A 25835-nucleotide genomic window follows, 5' to 3' on the forward strand; every position below is an offset into this window, starting at 1 on the left:
ACTGCCAATTACAATAGACCTAAAATGTCACAATATATAGATAACGTGAATAAATTATTAAACTTTAGCCAATATAAATTGCGTATGGTAGCTATTTACTCAACTTTTATCTTACAATTCTCCTTTTTATGGGTGCTGTTAAGAAGAGCGTAATTGTTTAGAACCCAGATAATGCTAAAGAAACAGAATCTCTAAAGAAAAGAAAGCTCCAACTTGAAGTTTCTAAACTGGAGTTCAAGGTGTGAGAAAAGGAAAAATAATTTAAAATTAAACATTTGCTCCTCACAATTGGTATTGAGGTGCTGGAAGAAGAGGAGCAGTACGCTGAAAATGTACAGAAATTTTTGCATAGCAAACAATGATTGTTATATAGTTAATGATGAAGGGAACATTTTTATGGCTCATCCACAGACTTCAAAGCAAATAAAAAGCACTACCCTGTTTGGTGGCCATAATATTTGTCTTTAGTTGTTATTCTGTCATCACAAAGTCTGTTCAGACTGAGTGATCGTAAGGAAATTGCAGTTTTTGTTGAGCCTGGACTGGAATCTCCTCACCCTTCTGCATGTCCTCTTGACAAGTTATAAAGTAGTGCACAAGCATTGATAACTTTACTAGCAAATGTGGGATTTAATCACATGCCAATGCTAAGACTGGAAATATTTCTTTAAGGAATCCTATAATACGCTCCATAACCCTTCTTGTCTTTTATGTGCTCTTAAAAATCTTTATTGAGAACAACTAGCAAAATCTTGGAGTCCGTCGCACTCCTCTGGGGCAATAATTTATTGAATGACAGATGAAATTAAATGAAATGATATTGGAAAGTGTTGCTGGAATGAAATTTGTATAGTGTTAATTATATATATTTACATTTATAAGTCCATTATGAGTGCAAGACTAGTTTTGATCGTCTGTTGTGATCATTTTCAGCTGCTAAATGTATCGTGAGCCTAAATATATCAAGACAGTAATACATTAAATTCTGTTCATGTGAATTTTGAATCAAAAATACTCTGTGTAAACTGCTGCAACTGTTATGTGGAGTTGTGAAAATATATCTTGAACGAACTGAGATATGTGATTAGGACGTTAATATGTGTTATTATCACTATAGTTTAAAACTGTACATATCTTAAATAGTGAAATATTTATATGTTAATGTATTTGTCTTGATATGTTCATGATACATTTAGCAGCTGAAGATGACCCTAACAGAGGATCGAAACTAGTCCTGCACTCATAATGTACGTTTAAATGTAAACTCTATACAGGGGGAGAACCATACACCTATAATTGTGAACTCCTTTTACACTGATGGGCCCGCGTCTCGTGACATCCAAGGTCCAGGGGTGTCCAGATACTTCCGATCGGATTGTGAATTCTAGATTAATATTAACCGTTAATGGCTTTGCTGGTGAGACCTAGTGTTTACAGTACACTGTGTTTTCTAGTATGGACTAGAACAACTTTTATTACTTTCTTTGACCTGTCTCAATGTCATCCTTGGCTTTGAAATATGAAAGTGACTGAGGTATGAGTGATGCTAGTAATGCCAATCCTTATGCAGCCAGTCCCTGTTATGAATGGTGTGAAAATGTTGCTCATAGGGTCGGTTGGTGCATGCATTTCAGTGGGCTTGTCAGACTGATATGTAATATCAACTTCTGGCCCGGTGAGGAAAGCAACGGGAAACTACCTCACTCCTCATTTCCCTAGTACACCTCTACAGTGATGTCTAGGCCATCTATGACAGCTAGTGGTGGAGCTTTTGAGGATCCAACCAGCCTTCGGGCTGAGGACTTAACATACATACATACATACATACATACATACATACATACATACATACATACATACATACATACATACATACATACATGATATATCTAAATTTGTTCGGTATCATTCAATACGATAATCAGAGGGTTATATTTATGTATCACAGGTTTGTTTACATTCAACATTCAACCGATGCGTCGACCATGTTGAATTTGTATTAAGGTCTGATATTATGGTAAAATCGTTTTGACAATATTTATTGAAATTTTCATGTAAATCACCCTGCAGTTGCATTGTCAAAATTAAATTTTCAGTCAATGCAAAAATGAAATATCGGCGCTGTTATATTCTGAGACATCCACTTGAAGTTAATAATGTCCAAAAGGAATACCAAATTTCTGAGTTCGTAAACACCCTACAGTTAATCTAGGATCTCCTACATAGCTTTAAATTCCAAAATAACACTTTGCACATAGTACTTCATTTAACCAAATTGCGTAAAACCCAAGTCCATCACTTGTGATGCAAACCTACCGTTTTTCTAAGATGTTTAAACAAAATATTAACACACACTTCCATTAATAATCTGATAGTTCAAATAAAAGTTTTCAATACATTGCTGTATACTCCTACAGTTCATCTAAATCGATTTTATAAGAAAATGAAATAGTGTACTTGCTTTATGGCAAACCCTATAGTTCATCTAAATGAAATGGGTTCAATTTATAAAAGATTTTAAAGAGAAATCTACAGTTCAAAACAAGACATGGAGACTTCTTGAATTATTAGGAATAGTAAAATTCACACGAAGCGCTTTTCTGTTGATGAATGTAGCACTATAAATGATTGAGTGCTTTGTTAAAAGTCAGTTAGTGTCTACTGTAAGTGGAATTACTCACTCAACAAATACATGAAAAACACTGATATCACCTGTAATCTGCTTGTAAGGATTGATGAAGTACTGTCCTGCGGCTTGGTGACTGGAACTTTCTGCAGCGTGCAGCCAAGACTCGAACTCATCACCTGCAGCGTGACACGTCCATTCAGTGAAGACAATACGTTATTATCCCTCGTCGAAATCACGATCATTCCCTCGCTGGATATCACGATTGAAGAAACCACGTTTAATCCCACGCTGGAAATGACGTTCTACGCAGTGTAATAACACGACACTTCGCCAAGATTTCCGATGTTCTTTTAAAGAGAAATGTTGAAACACGAAAAGTTCAATTGGCACAATATAATGGGTTGTAGAACTCTTAATTATCATTAAGATTGGTATTTTACACTGACACAAGTCTTAATGCATAGTTCGTATTCTCACTTTTGTTTTACGACGTTAAATACGTGACTCAGAATATCACAGTCTATGCTATAGTAAGATCTATAAGTCAAGTTAATGCAGTAACGACCTACAGTCATTTTCAAAATGGAAAACACAGTCTTTAACTCACAGTTTATAGAATAAAATTGAACACTGTCACAGTTCATAATAGTCACTGATAGTGTCTTAGGTTCAATCGTAGAATAATCATTACAGTCCATGAAACACTTGAGAAAATGCTATTAATATCACTCACATAACAGTCTCTGGAATATCAGTGTTCATAGATTAAGAAGATTTTATGAATGAATTTGCATGACACGAGTTCGTATAACCTAATATTGCCATAAAAAGTCCTTAACATTCAGTTAGTTTTTCAGGGTAATAATCGAAAGTTCGAGAAAATACGTGAAAAAAATAGTCGCATTTAGTCCTGTTATTTGTTGAATATTTAGTGGAATTATATTTCACACAGTTCACAATCGTACTAGTATGCGAGAAATGCGTCTCAGAATTAATGAAATTGCCATAAATTGGAAGTTCAGTTTATCACACACAATGTCCTAGTATGCTGTTACTGTCAATGACAAAGTTCAAAATTAAGAGAGATTGATAAAGTCCACAATACCGTCAACTGGTAAACTAGACACTTGACTTCCTAATTACACTTCAATGCACAGTCTCCATTGTAAATTCATTTGGTTAAGATATTCGCAAATCTTGTACAATGACGATTTAGTCGGAGAAAATTTTATAACATTTCACACTCCACGACGCGGCTGAAACTTCACTTGCGACGTCCTCGCACACTTTCAAAGTTCTAGTGTGTAACTTTTATGTCTCTCGCGAAGCGTGAAGGAGCATACTGACGTCTTGTCATGATCGTAGAGTTTAAGATACACTGACTGTACCCTCGGTTCGTCGACCTATTTATATCCGGCTGGGAGCCGCACTCTGAGTCAGGTGACGGAGAGGTGAAAATACTTCCCAAACTTCAACTCGTCATATCTTTGAAACCACTCGACGGATTATTCTCAAATTTGCAGGGTTGTGCTTTTAAGATGTGAGCTACAATTTGGTGTTAGTCTCATATGTATTGGTCCAGTCGTTGAAAAGCTTAAAAAATAGTTTCGAGACGTTTCCGCTGGGAGGTGAGCTACAAGCAGTGTTGACGTCACTCGGCCTTGCCCCACTCATGCTGTCTTCCTCACGCAGCGCAGTAGGGACGAGAACATTTTCTCGCACAGCTGTTCGTAAGTCGTAACTTAGCCGTTCGCTCATGAATAAAGATTTTATAACTCATATGTGCCAGGGCCTATGCCTTCCTGGTACAATACATACATACATACATACATACATACATACATACATACATACATACATACATACATACATATATACATACATACATACATACATACATTAATCGTTAATGTCGTTAACTTCTGAGGTGTTTAACTTGTGAAATTTCTAAAATTTCGTTTATTCTTTGTTGTGCACGCTACTTGGGTGCCCTGATGATGGCCTCTTGTTGCATTGTTAACTCAGTTTGCTGTATGTTTCAGAACGTCTCATGAGAACGCCGCTGACTGTGATAGACCAATTCCACTCTCATCTCGAACCCATGAATGTCGTACAAAACAATACTTTTCATGAGCAAGTGAGTTGTTACCTGTCATGTCCATCGCTTGAAGGGATAAAAATAAAATGGCACGATGGTTTCCGTATCTGAAACATATTATTCTCTCATTAACTATTAAACTGAATGCTAGCATTAAGCCAATACAAATCCATTAATCTATATATAAAAATTAAATTACCTCTGTGTGTCTGTCTTTTGAAACATCATCATTTAAACTGCTGGGCACAAACCTTGTCAGACAGAACAGTCACATGATTATGATTTATTTCAAAATTTTAACCTGGTATAGCTTCCTGTCCATTTCGTCTCTTGGATCTCACTTCCTCTAATCCCACATTCTATTTTCTTTGTCCGGGGGTCCCCAAAGCCTGCTCCCCCTGAATGGCCATCAGCACAATCTATATCGCCTCTGACATGCTGTTACTTCTGGGAACAGAAAGAGTCAGCAGGGAGGATTCGGAGTAATTGATACTATGGAAGTATCGGCCTAACATGCCACCAGGCAGATTAAGTATTGGGTTGCGTGGTACTGGAGATGTGCCTATTCTAATTATATCGAAAGTCCATTAGCTTCTTTTACTTCTGTCATGGTTCGTGCGGCATCCCTCCTCCATTTTTCACACCTAGAGGAGGATCTAGGTGTGAGTTGTTTCCAGGGAATGCCCTGATATTTTTAAGTACAGTGAAACCTCGTTAGTGCGTTCCTCATTAACACGTTATCCCGCTTAGCACGTCGTAAATTCGAAGTCCCGATTCTCATCATATTAAATCTATATAAAAATACTTCACTTATCACGTCACGAATTTTCGCTATTAACGCTTAGTACGATCACACTTTTCCTTTGCTAGTTGTTTTACGTCGCACCGACACAGATAGGTCTTATGGCGACGACGGGACAGAACAGGGCTAGGAGTGGGAAGGAAGCGGCCGTGGCCTTAATTAAGGTACAGCCCCAGCATTTGCCTGGTGTGAAAATGGGAAACCACGGAAAACCGTTTTCAGGGCTGCCGACAGTGGGATTCGAACCTACTATCTCCCGAATACTGGATACTGGCCGCACTTAAGCGACTGCAGCTATCGAGCTCGGTCACACTTTTCCTAGCCTTGAAAATATTATTGGTCATCCCTTGTGAAACAAACGTGATTTCCAACTCGGGTAAGATCCATCGCCACAGTTGCGTGATTACGGAAAAAGACCTTAAATTCCTGAACTTCGTAGGATAAGTTGCACGTTTGTGGAGCAAGCTGGTAAGGCTCAGGAATGTTCGATTTTCCTTGCCGGTAAGCAGCAAGATTGCTGAATAACACAGTGAGTCTATTTGTGCTTGTTATTACGCATTCCATTCAGAAGTTAGAAATGTATTTTGTGTTAAGTAGTACAGTGAAGTGTAGCGAATGCTTGTCGCGTGATACGGTAACCTACGGTATATCAGGATTAGGAACCTATCGCATCACGAATTTTCGCTATTACCGCTTACTACGAGTACGATCACATTTTTCCTAGCCGTGAAAATTTTATTTGTCATCCCTTGTGAAAGAAACGTTATTTACAACCCGGGTAAGAGCCGTCGCCACAGTTTCGTGTTCACGGGAAAAATGAGCCTATTTGTGTTTTGTATTCCATTCAGAAGTTAGAAATTGATTTTGTGTTGAGTGGTACACTGAAGTTTTATCACGTGATACAGTACCCGGTAGCCTATATCTGTATCAGGAACATAATCGTGTGAAATTGACTAGCGTGATAGCGTAGGTATGGATATGGAAAATGTGAAATTCCTTTCGAATGAAAACAACATTAAAATCTTTCAGAATGTGAACTGGCATCCGCATCTTTAAGCGGACAAAGGTCGCGAATGTTGAACTCACACGTTCAAGTTTCGTTTCGATCGATTCGATTTGGTCGAAGTTATCAAAATGGCGGCCAAGGTCATTCTGTCGCAGTCGCACATGACCGAATATAACCTCCAACTCATTGTCTAAGAGTGTGACAAGAAAATAAAGTTTTATAACTCAATGCTCCGGAATAAATCTTCTGCTAACATTTGTTTTAGAAAAAGTGTGATCTGCAACAATACTTGGATATTTTTAGTGGCCCCCGTGCATATGTTTTCATATTTGTTGTTTGGTGTTTTTCGCACCGTTCAGTGCTCTTGTCATTTTGTAATCCCCAGCAGAAAAGGTTTTCACATTTGCTCTCTCTCGTTTTTCACACCTTTTAATACTTTTGTTTCATCTTGAGATGTGGTAGATATAGTTTTCACTGTACCCACGGATACACGACGTAAAATGCACTCATGTCGGAAAAAATCGTAACTAGTGTTTCCGTATCCCTCCTGGATAGTTCTTATTCGTACATTCGGTAGTACGTTTTCTCGCTAAACACGTTCATTTTTGTTGTCCTCTGCAGAAACGTCTTAACGAGGTTTTACTGTAGTCCCAAATGTTTTTGATGGCATGGTTGGCCCTGGGGCGATGTTTTACAACCACATACCCATGAAATTAGTACCCGTTCTGGTTCCCTACTTGAAATTCCACTAAGTCGAACGAATTCCTACAATCATTCCTTTTTAGTTACTGCATCGAGACTCTGGAATACACTCCCAATGGACATTCGGCACCTTACTTCCTCTCATAAATTCAAATCTGCCTGCCGAAAGTTTATCCTGGGAACATAAAACTGAGTTGTGTGAATCATCGTGTGTTTGTTGTGTGAATGGATTTTCTTCATTTATTATTATTATTATTATTATTATTATTATTATTATTAGTAGTAGTAGTAGTAGTAGTAGTAGTAGTAGTATTGTCACACTAATTGCCGTACTGATATGTAGGCCTAACTTAGTCTTAGAATTGAAGACCTCGGGGGAAAATAGTGATAAACCTCATTTTGTAAGCTCTGTGATATAATGAAATTAATTTTCAAAAAATATTTACTGCTAATATTTTTACCTTTGAAACAAATTACTCACGTCAGTTGTACATGTAGTCCTTCTTTATAACATCCTGGAGAAAAAAGTGTTAAAAACCAGTATTATAGGGAATTAGAGTATATTAAACACTGAACGTTCCTATCAATTTGAGGGTTATAATTATTTACATGCATTGTGGATAAAGTAGTTAACAATTTACAATACAAGAAAACATCTCTGTGAAATATACGAAAATACGTACACAAAGAAACAAGTTAGTAACACAATTACAATAAGAAAACACTTTGATTAATATCAGTTAAGTAGTCCTTCTCACTCTCAACTGGACATATCTAACACTCATCATCCTCCTCATCAATGAACATTTGTGTACTGTTTGTACCACTACACTTCAAACTACTATGAAATTCAGAGTATACTGGTGGTACTCGTTAAGCACTTTCCTTACAGCCCTAGGAAAGGAAGAAAAAAATGAATGTAGACTTATGTTTAATAAAATTAATTCAGTTAAAGAAAAATAATTTAATATAATGTTATTGCATTTACGTATCACTAACTACTTTTACTGCTTTCGGATACACCAAGATGCTGAATTTTTGCTCCGCAGGAGTTTTTACTGTGCTGGTAAATCTGCCGACACGAAGCTGACGTATCTGAGCGCCTTCAAATACCACCGCACTAAGCCTAAATCGAACCCGCTACCTTGAGGTCAGAAAGATAGCGCTCTACCGCCTAAGCCACCCACCCGGCATGTTAAAGAGATTTCCTTAAGTTTTTTAAATGTCATATAATGCAGTTACCCAATTACTTTAAAGAAAACAACAGGTAAACTAATTATTGTAACCTGCATAGTACCGGTACATCAACAAGTGTAAAAAGTTACAACCCACAAAGTCACATAAAGGACGTGTATATTGACAATAGTTAATAAGTTAGTATGGGTTAGCATGATTTCATAATAATAATAATAATAATAATAATAATAATAATAATAATAATAATAATAATAATAATAATAATAATAATAATAATAATAATAATAAATACTAATGCTAATACTTTTGCAAAAGGTATTTTATATCACAGCATGTAAATAGTTATAACCCACACTCAGAACCACATGGTAAACAAAGCTGCTAGCCATCTCGAAAACGTACTTGTTCACTACTTCGAGATGAACTTCCATAATATTCCTGGGTTTCAACATATTCCTGATCCTTTAAAATGTCATCCCCATCTATAAACTCCTCAACTTCATTGTTTTTTGTACCATAAATTACATTTTGTTTGGCAGAAAGCACATAATTAGAAACATGATCCGCCATCTTGGAAATGTGGGTTGTCATTGTTTACTGCAGAGACATGTGGCTTGTTATAAAAATGAAGCTGGGTTGTGCTGCCATCTCTCATTAAATAAACTAGATCCTTGATTTTAAAAACATGCAACGTAATGTTAGATAGAGCTGTTTACTACAAAAAACTGAAAATTTTAAAATTTGAGGGTTATCACTATTTTCCCCCGAGGTCTTCAATTATCTGTCCGTAGTATTATTTCCTTTTAGAATTTCTATGTCTTACTTTTACATTTACATTTTTAATTTTATTGTTTATAGTGGTTAAGTGTAAGAGAGGGCCGTGAGCCCTAACTTCGCCACAAATGTAAGTCAGGAATAAATAAATAAATAAATAAATAAATAAATAAATAAATAAATAAATAAATAAATAAATAAATAAATAAATAAGGCCACTCCTAAACTGGAGAACAGACTCTACCTAATGAGTTTCAGAAGGGACCATCACCCTCCCGAAGGAGGTCCTCCGCCCGAAGCCGCTGTTATTTCCCACCACCCAACACTCGGTTGAATGGCCTACTCCATCACCATAGCAGGGACATTTCTACTAACCTGTCCTGTAAATCTCGTAACATTATTCTGAATTGTATTTAATGATGATAATTGTTTTTGTTTCAGATCACATTTAGCTACAGAAACGAGAATGTTGTTAACATTGATGGGTATGAAAAGCAGATAGATCAAACGAGGTAAGTAAAACATGACTGCAACCATGTGGTTGCTAATGAAAATAACTCCATTCTATTATTAAATTTATTACCCCATGCTTAAGCATTAATTTGAATATTTTTGCATTACTAATAATGATAAAAACAATAAAATATTTATAATAATTCAAAAATTTTAGTAAATGGACACCAGAGTTCACCATGGATCCATGAAATGTAGAATAACGATCATTCGAATTCCGGGTTGGAAGGGAATCGGATAATGTTTAAATGTAGATTTTGGCCAACCCTGAGCATGGAAAAGGGAGACGCTGGGCAACATCACATGTGTTCGTCTACGTCTTCTTGTGGTGTCACGCACTCAGAAGTCCATCCTACTCATTCGACATTTTCTCGGTAACTGTTTAAGATGTTTCTGTGATTAAATTCTGGCTATACTGGCTTTTTCAAATCACGGAAAACAGTTAATTAACTGTAATTTAATCGTGAAGAAATGTGCATGATGTAGTCCCGAGCCAGTGTGTATGGCATTTAAATGTTTGATCAGTACTGATAATAATTCCATAGGAACAGTTTTTCAACACCCTTGCATCTGCAATTATAAGTATATAATGCCATATTATTTTTATTTTGGTTTATTATTATTATTATTATTATTATTATTATTATTATTATTATTATTATTATTATTATTATTATTATTGTACCGGTTGGTACACCTCTACGCCGCACATTTAAATCTTCCGCCAATAAGTACTCCTCTACAGGAGAAACTCTGAACTTCAAAAACTGGATCAACTCATTAGTTTCTCAGAAGATGTCACTACCATAAATTTTGTGATTACGAAGTTGTCAATACTGTGTGGATTTCAACTTGTTTTGTTTTCCATTGATCAGGAAGTGTGGACATTCTCTTATAGATGTCTCTACTAAAAAACTATGATCATGCACGCTGGTGCGAAGTGAAAGAACTTTTCTTGAAGATATTTTGTACTCATAAATTTTCCTATAACTAAATTTCATTCTTTCATTTGTGGGTTGGCAATATTAAGATTTTCTTTCCGCCAGTTTTGAAGTTAGCCAATCAAATTTTTCTGTAATTAATTTTTGACCAATCGTGTCTTTCTTCTTCAATTTTGAGGTGTAACTGTTAGCTAACCAATAAAAGCCTGTGGGTGTGGCTGTTTTATTCATGAAAGGTCTCGAATCTTCCCCGAGAGTATAAAAACTGCTTATTTTCTTGTCTCTCGGCCACTCGAACAACATCTAGCCTAGTGTATGGAAGTGTAGCAGGAGGCGGGAAGCGCCTCTTTCATCCGGCAGCAGCTCTTCAACTAGGTAATGGCCACTTAACATCTTTATTTCTCGCTAGCTCAGCAGTCTAAACCGCGGGGAAGGTCTGAAACCTTTACTATGTAACCTATCTTGAAACATGTAATTTGCCGTCGCTTTTGTAAAACTTCACATATCTTTAACTGTAAAACGGGGATAGAGAGTGCTTTACCCTCTTGAGCTCCCCTTCATTTTTGATTTGCTAGGGGCTTTACGTCGCACCGACACAGATAGGTCTTATGGCGACGATGGGATAGGAAAGGCCTAGGAGTTGGAAGGAAGCGGCCGTGGCCTTAATTAAAGTACAGCCCCAGCATTTGCCTGGTGTGAAAATGGGAAACCACGGAAAACCATTTTCAGGGCTACCGATAGTGGGATTCGAACCTACTATCTCCCGGATGCAAGCTCACAGCCGCGTGCCTCTACGCGTACGGCCAACTCGCCCGGTCATTTTTGATTTGAGGTGACTACGTATTCGTAACTGTCTTTCTACTCTTCCTTAATGTGTTAAATCTTTTCTGTATACGAGTCACCTCCATAGTTTGGGAATAGCCCCTGTTTCATCGGCCTAGTGCCTCTTAGGTTAAGAAGTTTCTTGTAGGAGTGCAAATTCTCGCCTCCATTCATTTTGCATTTTGGGCCATTAACGTAACCTGTTATTTTTCTACTAAGGCCCAGTAGGTTGGGTACAAGATACCCCTGTTTCATTTGATGTAAGCTGTGCCTTGATGGCAATTTTTGTAGAAGTCGGGTATTGCCTTTGATAGGCTTGAAAAATTCAGAGCGGGTCAGCTCTTCCTTGTATTTGGATATCTGCCTCTAGGAGGCTTGACACTGCCAGGTGGGAGCAAGTGCTCCATGCAATAAGGGGATTTCTGCCCTTTGGTAATATGTGTTTGGGAGCTGAGAGCTCAGAAAATGTAATGTGAAGGCTTGAAGCCTAAGTTCTGTTATACCACCAAATCTTGTCGTTCCTAGACTTAAATTTTGTTACTGGTGCCTTATTACTTGTTGTTATTGGTTAAAGTTGGGAATTCTATATCAAAACTGTTAAGTTTGGCTGTTTTGAAAATATAACCTTTAATGAAATTTTAATCATTTCTCGGCTTTGTAGTTAGACCCATTCCAGCCCGCACCTTCTTTCACCTCTGCATGGGGCGGCTTTTCAGGTGAAGTAGGTGAAGTGCCACTTCACCATTTATTTTTACCAGAATGATTTTTTAAATTTATTTTTCTTATGATAGTTGTCGGTTTAAGGAAAGAAAATGTTTTTGTACGGCGTTTGGAGCACCAAGAGCTCACATCACTTGATGAGAACCATGCGAATTCACGAAAGCGCCGGCTGTCGGCCTCAGTACGGCGCGTGAGATTGAGTGAAGACGAGAGATTCCGCATCTGGCTCAGCCTCCCAAGTGCTTCCTCGTACCCCGGTACCGCTTGGCCTTGGCGGTTGCCATGACAACCGTGACGTCACCCGCGAACTTTACTCATACCGAAATGTCCAAGTAAAGTTGCGGGAAGATCGGAATGTTTCGTCTTCCCTGCGTCATCCTGTGTGAAGTACGAGTACTTCATTCGTAGTGTTGTGCTGTTTCATTTAAACATGTATCCTGTTTATGACATAGTGTGTATTTTATTAGAACACCATTTTCACGTTGGAGAAATTAAGGTCAGAATGAAGTTCTACGTTTTGGTCGCCCTACTGAATCACTGCAAATTTGTCCTACGAAAGAAGTGAAACATTCCGGCAAATCTTACAATCTTAGTTTCAAACGATCGTGGTTAAGGAATTTCGATGGTTGTGCTCCTCTCCAGCTCTACAGAAGTTGTTTTGTTGGCTCTGTTTGCTTTTTAGCAATAAAAATAACCTTTGGAATAAAGAAGGATTTTCAGGATGCTAGCTAGATTTGAAGACTTTGGAAATAAACCAAAATACCATCTCTGATGCCCTGAAGGGAAATGCTAGACTGTATATTGTACAGTTCAGTGAAAATGTACGCTTAAATAGGCTTTTCGTTCAGTTGGAAATTGATGCAGTGCTCTATTTAAGTAAGCAAGAACTAGCTTTTCGTGGTCATGACGAAGCATTAAATTCAATAAATCGTGGTAATTTTAAGGAATTGTTAACGTTGCTGGTATCAAGGAGCCCTGCAGAAATACAAAACCAGTATTCTAAGATAAAAAGTGTGTTTAGTGGCGAATCAAAGAGTATTCAAAATGAGTAAATCGAAAGCATTTCAGAATATATCGATGATTTCGTAAAAACAGAATTGACGAGTGCTGATTTTTTTCTGTTCAGGTGGACGATACGACAGATATAACACAGGTGTCTCAAGTGTTCTGTAATTGTGAGGTTTGTTAATGCTGACGGGCCTATAGTGGAACGTTTCTTAGGTTTCCATGATGTAAGTGCTGACAGATCCTCAGATGCTTTGTTTGCTTTATTGGACAAAATTTTGGGACCATTTGATTACGAGCACAAATTAGTAGGACAGCGTGATGTCTGGCCATTTAAATGGACTCCAGAGAAAGATGAAAGAGGAAGCTCCTCTTGTAGTATTTGTACACTGTTTGGTGTACCGATTGAATTTGGTCTTACAACAGGGTTGTAAAACAATACGAAAATGTCGTATATTTTTTTCATCAATTTCTGGAATACCCTCCTTTTTCCATCAGTCAGCGAAGAGAACTTACGCCATTTCTGCCGTATCGGGGCCACGCATTCCAACCGTGACTCCTGCCCGCTGAAGCTCGAACTCAAAATTATTGAGTGTAATTGTCAATGACTGGGAAAAGCTGAAAGAAGTTTTCGAAAATGTAGTTAACAGTGAAGAGTCCGGTGACAAATGTATTTTACTTGCCAGAGGCTTTCTTCACGGTATGAACAGTTTTGAGTTCACTTTTCTGGCAGTAGGGTTTCATGATATTTTTTGCTTAACTAATATTCTTAATGATATTTTGCAAAAGAAGTCATTGGATGTGAACAACTGTATATCAAAAATAAGGACAACATGTGATCTTCTAAGAAACAAGAGGACCGATGAGCTTTTTCTAATTATATTTGAAATGGCCAACAAAATGACGGATATGCGCCATACCCGAGAGTTTAGCACCCTTACTCACGATGAATGTGTTCAGATGTATCGAGTTTTATATTTTGAAATTTTGGATAACATTTTGATGGAAATAGATGAGAGATTTCGCGATTGTGAAAAAATGTAATTTGTTTGCTTAGCTGATAACAGAGAATTTGAAGAATACAATACGTGCTTTCCTTCTAGCGCTCTTGAAAACGTGCAAAATTTCTTTGGATCTGTGTTTCCCAAGATGCATCGCTTAAGAAACGAACTCTCTATTTTGTATGTCGATAAAAAGTACAGACATATTTCTACTGAAAAGATGTTCCAAATGCTTCACGGAGATAAAGACATTTTTTACGGACGCTTATAAATTGTTCTCCCTAATTCTGTCCATCTCACCTACTACTGCGTCACTGGAAATAAGATTTTCATACCTTAGAAATGCAATTTCAGAAGGGAGACTTTTTTATTTGGGGAATATTGCTATTCAGAAAGAACTACTTCTGCAGTTAATGAACAAACAACCATTCTATGAAGACATTACCGACAAGTTTGCAGCTTTAAAGGACCGGAGGATCGACTTGATGTACAAAAAATAGGTGAGTTCAATTATTAAGAAAACAATGTAAATACATACAGTAATTTCGTTACTACTATAACTTTCTCGGTTTCTAGCGTCAGTGAACAGCTGTGCGTCGTAAATGAAAACACGACAAAATGTCCAGCTCTTTCCGAGGGTGTCGCGCTTCTATAATTGTTAGTCTCCCGGTCAGATCTTATCTCTACTTTGCATTGTAGAGCAAAGGCAGCCGCGCTGTGACGTTACACAGCGCTCCGGTCTGTATACATTTTTGGAGACGTGCTGGACCCTCCTCTAGTCACAGGTACGAGGTAAGAGTACAAAACAACCAAAAACAACACGTAGTTCTTAAATCTGTCGCTCGAAACCGAACATACTTTACTTTACAGCCACGAGTCGCCGCTATTATTATTATTATTATTATTATTATTATTATTATTATTATTATTATTATTATTATTATTATTATTATTATTATTATTATTATTATTATTATTATTATATGCCATTTGGGAACTAATATCGACAGTTATTTTAAATTCAACGGCATTATAACGGTGGAGAAAATTATGATAATAATTACCGTAGTGATATTTCTAGACATGAGGTTTTTGGGCTTATACCATGTCAAGAAAAAGAGGTGAAATCCTTTACGTTTTGAGTCTTCAGAAGAAAATCTCAACTGTTTAGGAGGAACACTTCCAAACAAAAATCACCACCACCACCACCACCACCGCTAAAATGACGAGGGTTTGAAATTAAGAATGGTTTATTGTTTTTCGCCGTTGGTATGTTCATTCATCACCAGATGGCTCACTGTATGCTGGCACTATACAATATAAACTTCATTCCGTATTGACGGTTTCAGTTACACCAATATAAACGTTAAATGAATCCTCGTCTATAAAGCTGACTATCTACATTAACCTTTCATGTTTTTACTCATTGTAGAGCTATCTTCAGTGGAAATTGTCTTAAAAAGTAATTTAAACAAAACACTATTTCTGATTAAAATATTTAACGTGTAGTGTATTGAAATCTTGCAGTGGTGTCCTAGTGACATGTTGTTGACACATAATTAAAATCACTGTCTTAGGATGCAATCTCTTGTCTTCATATATATAAAACCTTGGTGCGTAGACTAAAATTCCTCCATTTCATCATAATCTGATGTTGTTGTCAATGATATTTTAGGAATATGAGTGTTATATTACATATAGATATGTGCTGTTGATATCAGCTGAAGTACTGTCAAATGGGTATTCTGTGTTATATGTTCCATTTACCTATCAATGAACCTGCTAATTCAGAAGTCTTTTCACCATTTGCCATGTTCTGAAGGGCGAGCTAAAATATCCGCATCCACGCAAGGCTCATAGCCACACCATTCATCTGTTAATAAAATTGCCATCCCACAAGAAATAGCTGGAAGTCATTCAATGTGAAATGTCCTCAGGGAACAGATGTTCAGTGAGAGACATGACTGAGTCAGTTAGCACTTTAGTGAACAAGGATTCCACATCGAAACTCACCAGAAGTACGCTGGGTTAAAGAGTTAAGGTTAACAACTTATTAATGAAATACAAAGAGTCCCTAACGTATGATTCAGTACGTCCTATATGTGGCTGAAGTAATTTGCTTAGATATCTAGCCAGAGCATATGTGAGAGAACCTATCGCACTAACTATTGGTCTGAAGGGAATGTTTTCTTTATGGATTTTTGGTAGTCCACATAATATTGGTGGTAGTGCATCCCCCGTTGTCAGATGTTTAGCCTCCTATTTTATAATTAAGGACTGCCTTAAGAGCTTCACAATGGCGTAGGACACATGAGTGGTAGGGTCACGTGAGCTCAGTCTGTAAACAGGCTCTGACAACATAGTTGAGATCTTGTTATTGTACTCTCCAGTGTCCATTACCACTGTTGTACCAAAACGAGCCGTTGAAGCTCTCAGATTCATGCTGATTCCTTCATTATTTGAGAAGTCTTGTTCGTGAACGGACAAGGGTCTTCAGCCAGTAGGGATGAGTCATCGCAATGACGATGAAAATACTGTGACTATAGAGACAACATGTGAATTATTATGAAACAAATGGATTATCTGAGGCGAATTTATCAAACACTCAACAACAGAGTTTTCTGACCTGACTAGACGATTAGAGATCAAAAATATACAAATCAGTAGTAAAGGTGTAATCCATACATACCGGTACACATTTTTCACACAAACACTTCAATAATCCTCCTTCAAAGCATTACTACAAAGGGGTTTGAAATACAGTACACCAGGAAAGACGTTGAATTGAAAATAAAGAAAATTTGAGTAAGTAGTGAATCTTGCTGCTGAGAACTTGAAATACATAAATGATTGAAGAATTAAGTAGTCTGGGTGATATGTGTTAATTTCAGACGATAACATAATTATATCTATGATACATTTCACATTATTTTTGTATGGAAAGAAGAAGAAAACGTCGGGACGCCTGTAAACTTTTTGATGAATTCATTGCCTTCAGCAACTGTAAAGGTGTATAGTTCGTCATCTCATTGCACGGAGAGAAAGCCTGGCCCATGTCCTGGGATCGTGCTCTCACAGTGATGTACTAGGAAATTTTCGGCACCATTGCGTAAAATCGTAAAACGCAGATGAACATTTGAGGAAAGGTTATACCGTTTATGAAGAAATATATGGTATATCATCAGATGGCAGCACTTGACCCATAGACAGTATTGCTCTTGAAAATAGACAGACCTGACTATCAGGTTTGGGCATCATAAAGGCCAACCGGAAATAATAAACGATGTGAAAAAACATTTACATTCCGACAGTCTCCCTCTACAAAAATGATTACCATCTACAAGCGATTGAACTGTTAGGGCTGATGCTTGGAGCACGCAGTACGGTACCAGCATTCTTCATGCAATTCTGGAAATGAGTTTGGCTTGCCAAAAACACTGGAACACCAGAGTTGAAGTTGAGCTTAATGTAATCTGTAGCTCATTGGGAATCGTAAAATCCCGCCTCTACAGTTAGAAATACCCAGCAGTATACAAGTTATTTACACAGACTATAAAATTTACAGTGGTGTAGGCCTATATTCTATATTGTATTAGTTCACTTTGTTTACAGTGGCAACCTGTAAATTCAGAAAGTTGATGGTTCCACAATAAATCATCTCTCCCTCTCAACATTAAATTAATTATTTATTTTACACATAATGGACATCGAAAGGACATGGTCGTCGTGTAAACTAATAATTTTGGAAGGGGATATAATAACAGTAGACGTTCGTGTGTTAGGATCTGTATATTTACAGACATAATTCCGAATGGACTGCGTGAAATGTGGACCTACATAGGCTCACTTAACCGTTCAATGCGAAGTGACGTGCACTGCACGCGTGTAACAGCTTCTGCTTTATGCTTCTATCTAGCGAACAGTCCTTGAACTATGTAATGTAATGTAATGTAATGAGATATATCTATAGACAAAGCATCGATCTTTCATTTCATGTGTATATCTATTGAGCGAAGACCCACTACAATATCTCAGAACTTAACCGACCTATCGAAGCTGTGCATAATGGCGGCAGCAGGAGTGCTAGCATGCGTTTGTTTTGATTTGTGTAAGTCGTATTGTTTCCAAATATTTACGAAAATTTGAATATTATTAATCGTACATTATATTTATTTATAGCCTTAAGAAGATTATAGATCCTCTTTCAGTGCCGTAAGAAGCTGTATGTTTTCAAAGAGTTTATGTATTCCAACATTATCGGTGGTGATTAGGTTAATGTTGATTCTCGTGTTCTTCTCTAAAAGTACCCTTTTTCTTCATTTTTAGTTACCTATGCAATATGTTTATAGTTTAATGTGCTGTGTGCCTGGATATAAGAATGAGCTTCAGTGTTCCCGTTTCCAAAAGACCTAGTAGTAAGTCAAAATTGGGTTAAGAGCATTCGTAAGGAAAACTTCGAACCGAATCATAGGACTAATAATGTTGTGTACATTAATCATTTTATCATTTTTGAAATCAACTGTATTGTTAGGGAAGACGTTATATACCCATAGAAGGTGGTGATCTAATTCGAGTGCCGCGCAAACTTCCGAAGTTAAAAATAATGATGCTTATCCCAGCATTTGCCCTGTCAGCCAACGTACCTTACTACAAAGAAAATTAAATCAGTCCCAGAAAGATCCGGATAATCATGACCAAGATTTATGATTTAGAGACTAAATTAACCTTACACGGTGGTGCAAGGATGATGTAATTAATTTTCAACGTTAACAATCAACATGCGTAAACTAAACCTAACCCTATTTCCCGTGAGTGAACATGAGGATTATGTTCCTTTTTATACAAAATACAATTATGCCATCAATTGTGGTGAGTTTTAAGGTGACAAGTGCTTTAGATGGTCAAGTGTATCATACAAATATCGCTTGTACCTACTCAACAATACAGGTGGATTTTGGAGGGTTGAAATTTTGTTGGAGAACTTTGTTTGAGCGTTTTACATAATGGGCTGTGGTTGATGGTGATGTTACATAGTACTTCATGTAAGGTTAATAATGTTCTTTGTTGACATCTATAGATCGTATTTGCTGACCGGAAATTCATATGGGAAATATTTTTATACTCTGTATCTGTTTCAACCTGACGTTGATACAATCATTCTCCCTTCGATATTTCCCCTCTGAAATTACATTTGGACTTATAATACGCGATAATGCTACTTTTGGTGTTTAATTATTCATATTTTGAGTTAGTGAGCTGCATGCCATGACGTTCGACTTCTGATTTTTCTTTAGGTGACCCGGAATAAGCATGCTTAACCTTCCCCTCAACCTCTCATATCGCCCACCGATGTCCGCCATGTTTTTTCTGGATTACGGTCTGATGTAATTGTAGTTAGTCATGATTGAGATTTTATCGATGTATGATATATCGCGTCTGAAAAATCAACAAGTTCTGTTGTTGATACTGTACCGGTTGGTACACCCCGACCCCACAAATTTAAATTGTGCGCTAATTGAAACTCCTCTACAGGAGGAAAACTGAACTTTAAAAACTGTATTAATTCAGCAGTTTCTCCGAAGAGGACTGTGTGTGAATTCTGATGTGTTTTTGTTTATAATTGATCAAGAAGTGTGGGCGTTCTCTACCTGATGTCTCTACTAAAAACTATGAGTACACACTCTGGTGCAATGGAATGAACTTTCTTAAAGAAATATTGTATTCCTAAGTTTTATTTTTACTAAATTTTGTTCTGTGGTTTGAGGGTTGGCAATATAAATCCTTTCCTTCCGCCAGTTTTGAAATTAGCCAATCATAAATTTCTGTAATTAATTTCCCACCAATAAGGTGTTTCTTCATCGTCTTGTGTATTAGTTTTTGCTGTTAGCCAATAAAAGTTTGTGGGCGGGCTGTTATCATTCATGAAAGGTCTCGCATGTTCCACGAGGATATATAAACTGCTGATTTTCTTGTCTCGGGGCCACCTCAGTAACATCTTTCTCCGTGTATGAATATGTAGCAGGGGGCGGGAAGCGCCTCTTCCTTCAAGCAGCAGTTCCTCTACAAGGTAATGGCCTGTTAACATCTTCATTTCTTGCTAGCTCAGCAGTTTACTCTCGGGGAGGGTTCGAAACCTTTAATATGTAGCCTATTCCTTTAAAATGTAAATTAACTTTTCTGTGTACGTAAAAACTTCAAATCTCTTTTACTGTAAAGCGGGAATAGAGAGTGCTTTACCCTCTCGAACTCCCCTTCATTTTGAAATTGAGGTGACTACGTTTTCTTAACCGTTTCTTCTCTTCCTTATGCATTAAAGTTTTCTCATACGTGTCACCTCCCTAGCTTGGGATTAGCCCCTGTATATCGTCCTAGAGCCACTTAGGTTTTTTAAAAAAAGTGTGTTTAGGAGTTGTTTCACGCCTCCAGTCCTCTCTGTACCTTGGGCCAGTAACTTAACCTGTTGTTTTTTTTTCTTTGCGAAGGACCCGGTAGGTTGGGTACTAGTTACCCCTGTTAATTTATAAGGATGCCTTAAGGGCAGTTGAATGTGAAATTTGTTGTAGCCTTTGAGAGGCTTGTAAAATTAAGAGCTAGTATGCTCTTTTCCTTAACATTGTAAGTAGGAGCTACTGCTCCTTTGCACGATGGGATTTTCTACCCCTTTGTAACTTGGTAAAGTTGAGCTAATCGCTCAAAGATTGTGAGTGTGGGGCTCGAAGCCCAAAACCTGGGGGGAAAAAACCCCTGAAACCGGAAAAATTATTTTGTACCTGCCTTACGTTGTTATTTCACCTAGTGGAAATTGTTGAATGTTGTTATCTGTTATTTGTTGATTTTGAAAAGGAAATATAACCTTTGCTAAAGTTTTAAATTAACTTTAATTCTGTAGTTGAGACCTATTCCATCCCGCACCTTCTTTCACCTCTGCTGTTCCACAGATACCTCGGAACAGATACCATGGCAGCTAAACAGTTTTCGTGATCACAAGTTCGAAAATTAATGATGTTTTAGCAAATGATGATATGGATAGTTTTGTTTTGTTAAACGAGGACTAGGATATAGAATCTGAGAGTGAAAGTAGTGATCATGACAGTGATGTTGCTTGTGATACGTGGGAAAATATCGTCCATAATGTTATCTATGGTGGGTTTGTTTGGGAAGACATGGATAATAGAGGGCAAAGGGAAATATTCTCGATAGATTATGGGCCTCAGAATACTGCAAGGAATTGCTTTTATCGTGTGAAAATGTTTCATTGTTTTTTACTGTCGGGTTCATAAAATGGTAGTAGAACAGACAGATATTCATGCTCAACATGACATGCGGTCGCACGGTATGTTATTTCTGTTCTGATCAAGGGTAAATCAATGGGTTCCAATTACTGAGTAGGAAATGTATGTGGTCTTTGCAGTTTATATATTAACTAGCAAGATACCCGTGCTTCGCTACGGTATTATACTGACATTTATAATTGAATGCTTATCGTTTTATATATAACCCGCCGATATTCGCGATCTGACTCGTTTTCTGAGAGATTACGGCAATGTTCCTCCCATTTTTCAATCTTTTTTCCAGCAATCGATTTCGTACTTCCCGGGCTAGGTTCAGGTATTCCGCGCGGTCAGTTGGGTCCCTAAATCTTTGCCAACTTTTCCTATAAGCATTTTTAACGTGGATCAAATCCTTGAGGATATCCGGCGTGGTGTCGTCTTGGGTGCCTTGGCGGTACTGAACCGGCGGCCGGACTGCAATCGTAGTCATTACCCGTCCAGGACCCGTTTCCAGCGCGGTCCGCACATTTTGACGACGATCCAGAACGTTATTATTATTATTATTATTATTATTATTATTATTATTATTATTATTATTATTATTATTATTCTGGACCCCTCAGCAAGATGCAAGACCTCTACTTGGCGATAAATTACATCTGCTGCCATTGCCATTGATGACAGTATGACCAGCACCATTGTCGCCCGTAGGCAAGTGCGCAGGACTTCTGGCGATACGAATGACATACTTCCGTGCATTATTGGCCTTATCAAAGAGGTGAACAATTGCAGGTCAATCCTATACCTATCGTTTATTTTAAATGTGTTTAAATTTGTATTTATATGCCAGAAGAATCTACTGTAATCTAAGAAGGTTCTCCAAAGGAAAAGATGGCTCTTGAAAACGAACCCAGGAAAGATTAAAAATGATCGGTTTATGATCAGAATAAGTACATTGAAAATCCACAGCCTGTTTCCAGTCTTTCAACCGGGTCAGGAATGGAATGAATAAGCCCCCAGCTAGCGATAAGGATAGGAATTGTGCCGGCTGCCGAAGCCTGTCGCATTCCTCTGGGGCAACGATTAATGAATGACAAATGAAATTAAAAGATATTGGAGAGTGTTGCTGGAATGAATGATGACGGGGAAAACCGGAGTATCCGGAGAAAAACCTGTCCCGCCTCCGCTTTGTCCAGCATAAATCTCACATGGAGTGACCGGGATTTGAAACATGAAATCCAGCGGTGAGAGGCCAGCGCGTTGCCCCCTGAGCCACGGAGGCTCCTTATCAGTACATTAGGAACAGTAAAATCAATTGATCTCACCTCCGTTTTCACTCCACCGCGGTTAAGTTGATTTACTCCCCTCCCCCGCAAAACAAAGAAGACGTGTTTCTTTATGTTTAAAGGAGATTCCAAATACCAATGTTCACGTGTGTTACCTTCAGTTTTGAGATATAAGTATTCCCATAAAAATAATTCACTTTTTTCACTTACTTTCACCCCCCCCCCCCTTTAAGTGAATTTTCCGGCAAAAAATATTTGCTTCTTTAATAGTAAAGGATCTTCTAAATACCGATTATCAGTTTTTGAGATATGTGTCCTCATGAAACGAATTCAACTCCTTTTCACACCCGCCCCCAAAGATGATTCCCCGACCCCCAAACGCGTCGTTTTATTTTTAAAGAAGATCTAAATACTAATTTTCACATCTGTAACAACTTTAGTTTTTATTAGATGTAAGTATCCTCATACAATTAATTCAATTAATTTTTCAATTTTTCAACCCCCCTCCCTTCATTGGATTTGCCGAGAATACCTGTTTCTTTGCTTTAACAGGAGATTTCAAATACCAGTTTTTACGTCTGTAACATTTTACGTTACTGAGATATACTGTAGATATAGTCTTTCTAAAAATTCACCCCAATTTGTCACTCCTGTTTAACCCCCATTAATTAGATTTTCCAAAAACAAAAATAAATATTTCTGTATTATTAAAGGAGATTATTCCATATACTAACTGTCTGGTCTGTAATATCTTCAGTTTCTGAGATATAAGTATCCTCATTAAAGACATTCAACCCATCTTTCACTCCTTTTAACCCCCTCCTATTGGGATTTTCCGAAAACAAAAACTATGTGTTTCTTTATTTTGAAAGGAGATTCTAAATACTAATTTCTACGCCTGAAAACTTTTACAGTTTCGAGATATAGATTCACTCATTTTAAAAATTCAACCCCCTTTTTTCACCTCCATTATTTGGATTTTCCAAAAACAAAAATACGTGTTCCTTTATTTTTAAAGGAGGTTCCAAATTTAAATTTTTATGACTATAAAATCTTCAGTTTTTGAGATATAAGTCTCCTCATAAAAGGTGTTCAATCCCTTATTCCCCCTTTTCACCCCCTCTTCATGGGATTTTCCGAAAACAAAAAAATACGCCTTTATTTTTAATGGGGATACCAAATACCAATTTTTATTAATCTAAACCTTTTTTTTAGATATAGATATTCTCATTTTAAAAATTAACCCCCCTTTTTACCCCCTTAGCGACGGAATATCCAAAAATCCTCCCTTAGCGAGCACCTACATGTTAATAAGAATGTATCCCCAAAATTTCATTTCTCTATGTCCAGTAGTTTCGGCTCGGCGATGATGAATCAGTCAGTCAGTCAGTCAGTCAGTCAGTCAGTCAGTCAGTCAGTCAGGACAAGTTATTTTATATATATAGATAAGCATTGTACAGAAATCTACATTGAGATCTTAGTTCCCAAAAAAATGGGTACTAGTTACTCCTATATTTAGTTCAGCTATTTCCCTTGTTCGATTTAAAAGTATTACAAGATTCCTGCACTACACCGACCTTAGGTAATCCTGGAAAGTTATGCTGTACGTGTGTTCATGCATCGAACTGAATATTTTGGTAAAATTCATTAAACCATTTGTCAGTTATGCTCGATTAACTAAAAGCATACTTGGCGCTATACTCCTCCCGCCGTACAGGGTAGGCAGGTAGGGAAAATCCTCCCATGCTGAGAGGTTAATAGGATGAACTTAATGACAGGCGAGTGTAGCAAGACCGAGCAACAGAAACGGGAAACGAGGACAGATATGAAAACACAAAAGGACAATCTTGGAAAAATTAATTGAGAAGAACAGGGATTGATTAGGAGAGAGCTCAGGGGTATTTGAAGATGGAAGCTCACCGGACGAAAAATTAGTCACTCTAGTGCGCACGCACAGATGGATCGTTAAGCCTGTACAGATGGCTCAGTGAACGAGTCCCATTCTCAACTGTACGCGCACTGCCTCTATGTGAACATAAGGCAGTAGCGATCAGCAAAACATTGATGTTTCAAGCGGACAGTGTACATCAACATGGGTAGATGTACGGATGCGACAGAGTGGCAAAAAGGGGCAATAATATTTGGCCGTGCCCATGACCACACAGTGCGTGAAGTTGCTGGATTTGTTTGTGTTTCGAAACATGGCCACAAAACATGACGTCAGAATTGTGGTCGGAGAAAGATCCTGACTGAGAGGGACTGGAGACGCGATTCATGGTTTGTGAATAAAAACCCGACTGAATCGCTGCAGTCAGTGACTGAAGGCCCATTCCAACCAGTTAAAGAAAACATTGCTACGGGAACTGTGTGAAATGAACATTCTGGAGTCGGTCACCTCGCAAGAATCCATTGCTCAGACAGGCACATAAAGCTCCATGTCTTCAGTGAGCTAGGATCATTGAACATGGACAGTAGCGACTGGCGGAACGTACCCTGCGGTCTGATGAATCGCATTTTGCCTGTATTCCAATGACACGTCGTCAAGTGTACTGAAGTTTATTTAAACATTCGGGATGATCAGGTGTTGCCTTTCAGTCAACATCTGCAAGACACCCCGATTTTTCAAGATGACATCAACAAAGTTCATCAGGCTGGACGCATATGTAACTGGTTTTATTAACACTCCCCCACTCTATTACATCTTGATTGGCCTCCAAATCACTGGACTAGAACCCGATTGAAATTCTGTGGTACATGATGGAATAGCGGGGAAAATACTGACTTTAGCATCCCCGCAATTGGTCGAATCGTGCGGTCATATTCTCAGGGAGTGGCTTAACCTGGATGTGATATACCTGCACAACCTTGTGGATTCACTTCCTAACTGAATCCAGGCACTTATCAAGTTCAGAGGCGGATTTACGCGGCATTAAGTGATGTTTGTAATGATTTGTCCAGGAGTAACTAATTTTTTGTCAATTGAGTTTATAAAGATGTTCTTATCTCTTTCTGCATGACATATTCATATAATAAATAAAAGAGTTTATAAAACTTGCCTTTTGATCTAT

At 37.7% G+C, this 25835-nt stretch overlaps 1 protein-coding gene across 1 annotated transcript in view; it reads left to right on the forward strand.

The window, feature by feature from the left end:
- The window catches only part of LOC136883389 (fringe glycosyltransferase), a 294226-nt gene that overhangs the window by 267960 nt on the left and 431 nt on the right, over positions 1-25835 (forward strand). The window contains exons 10-11 of the mRNA XM_067155661.2: positions 4672-4766; positions 9650-9720. Of these exons, the coding sequence (XP_067011762.2) occupies positions 4672-4766; positions 9650-9720 (166 nt within the window). The remainder of the gene's footprint in view (positions 1-4671; positions 4767-9649; positions 9721-25835) is intronic.

This window comes from Anabrus simplex, chromosome 11 (assembly GCF_040414725.1).
Source record: "Anabrus simplex isolate iqAnaSimp1 chromosome 11, ASM4041472v1, whole genome shotgun sequence".
Classification (NCBI taxonomy): domain Eukaryota; kingdom Metazoa; phylum Arthropoda; class Insecta; order Orthoptera; family Tettigoniidae; genus Anabrus; species Anabrus simplex.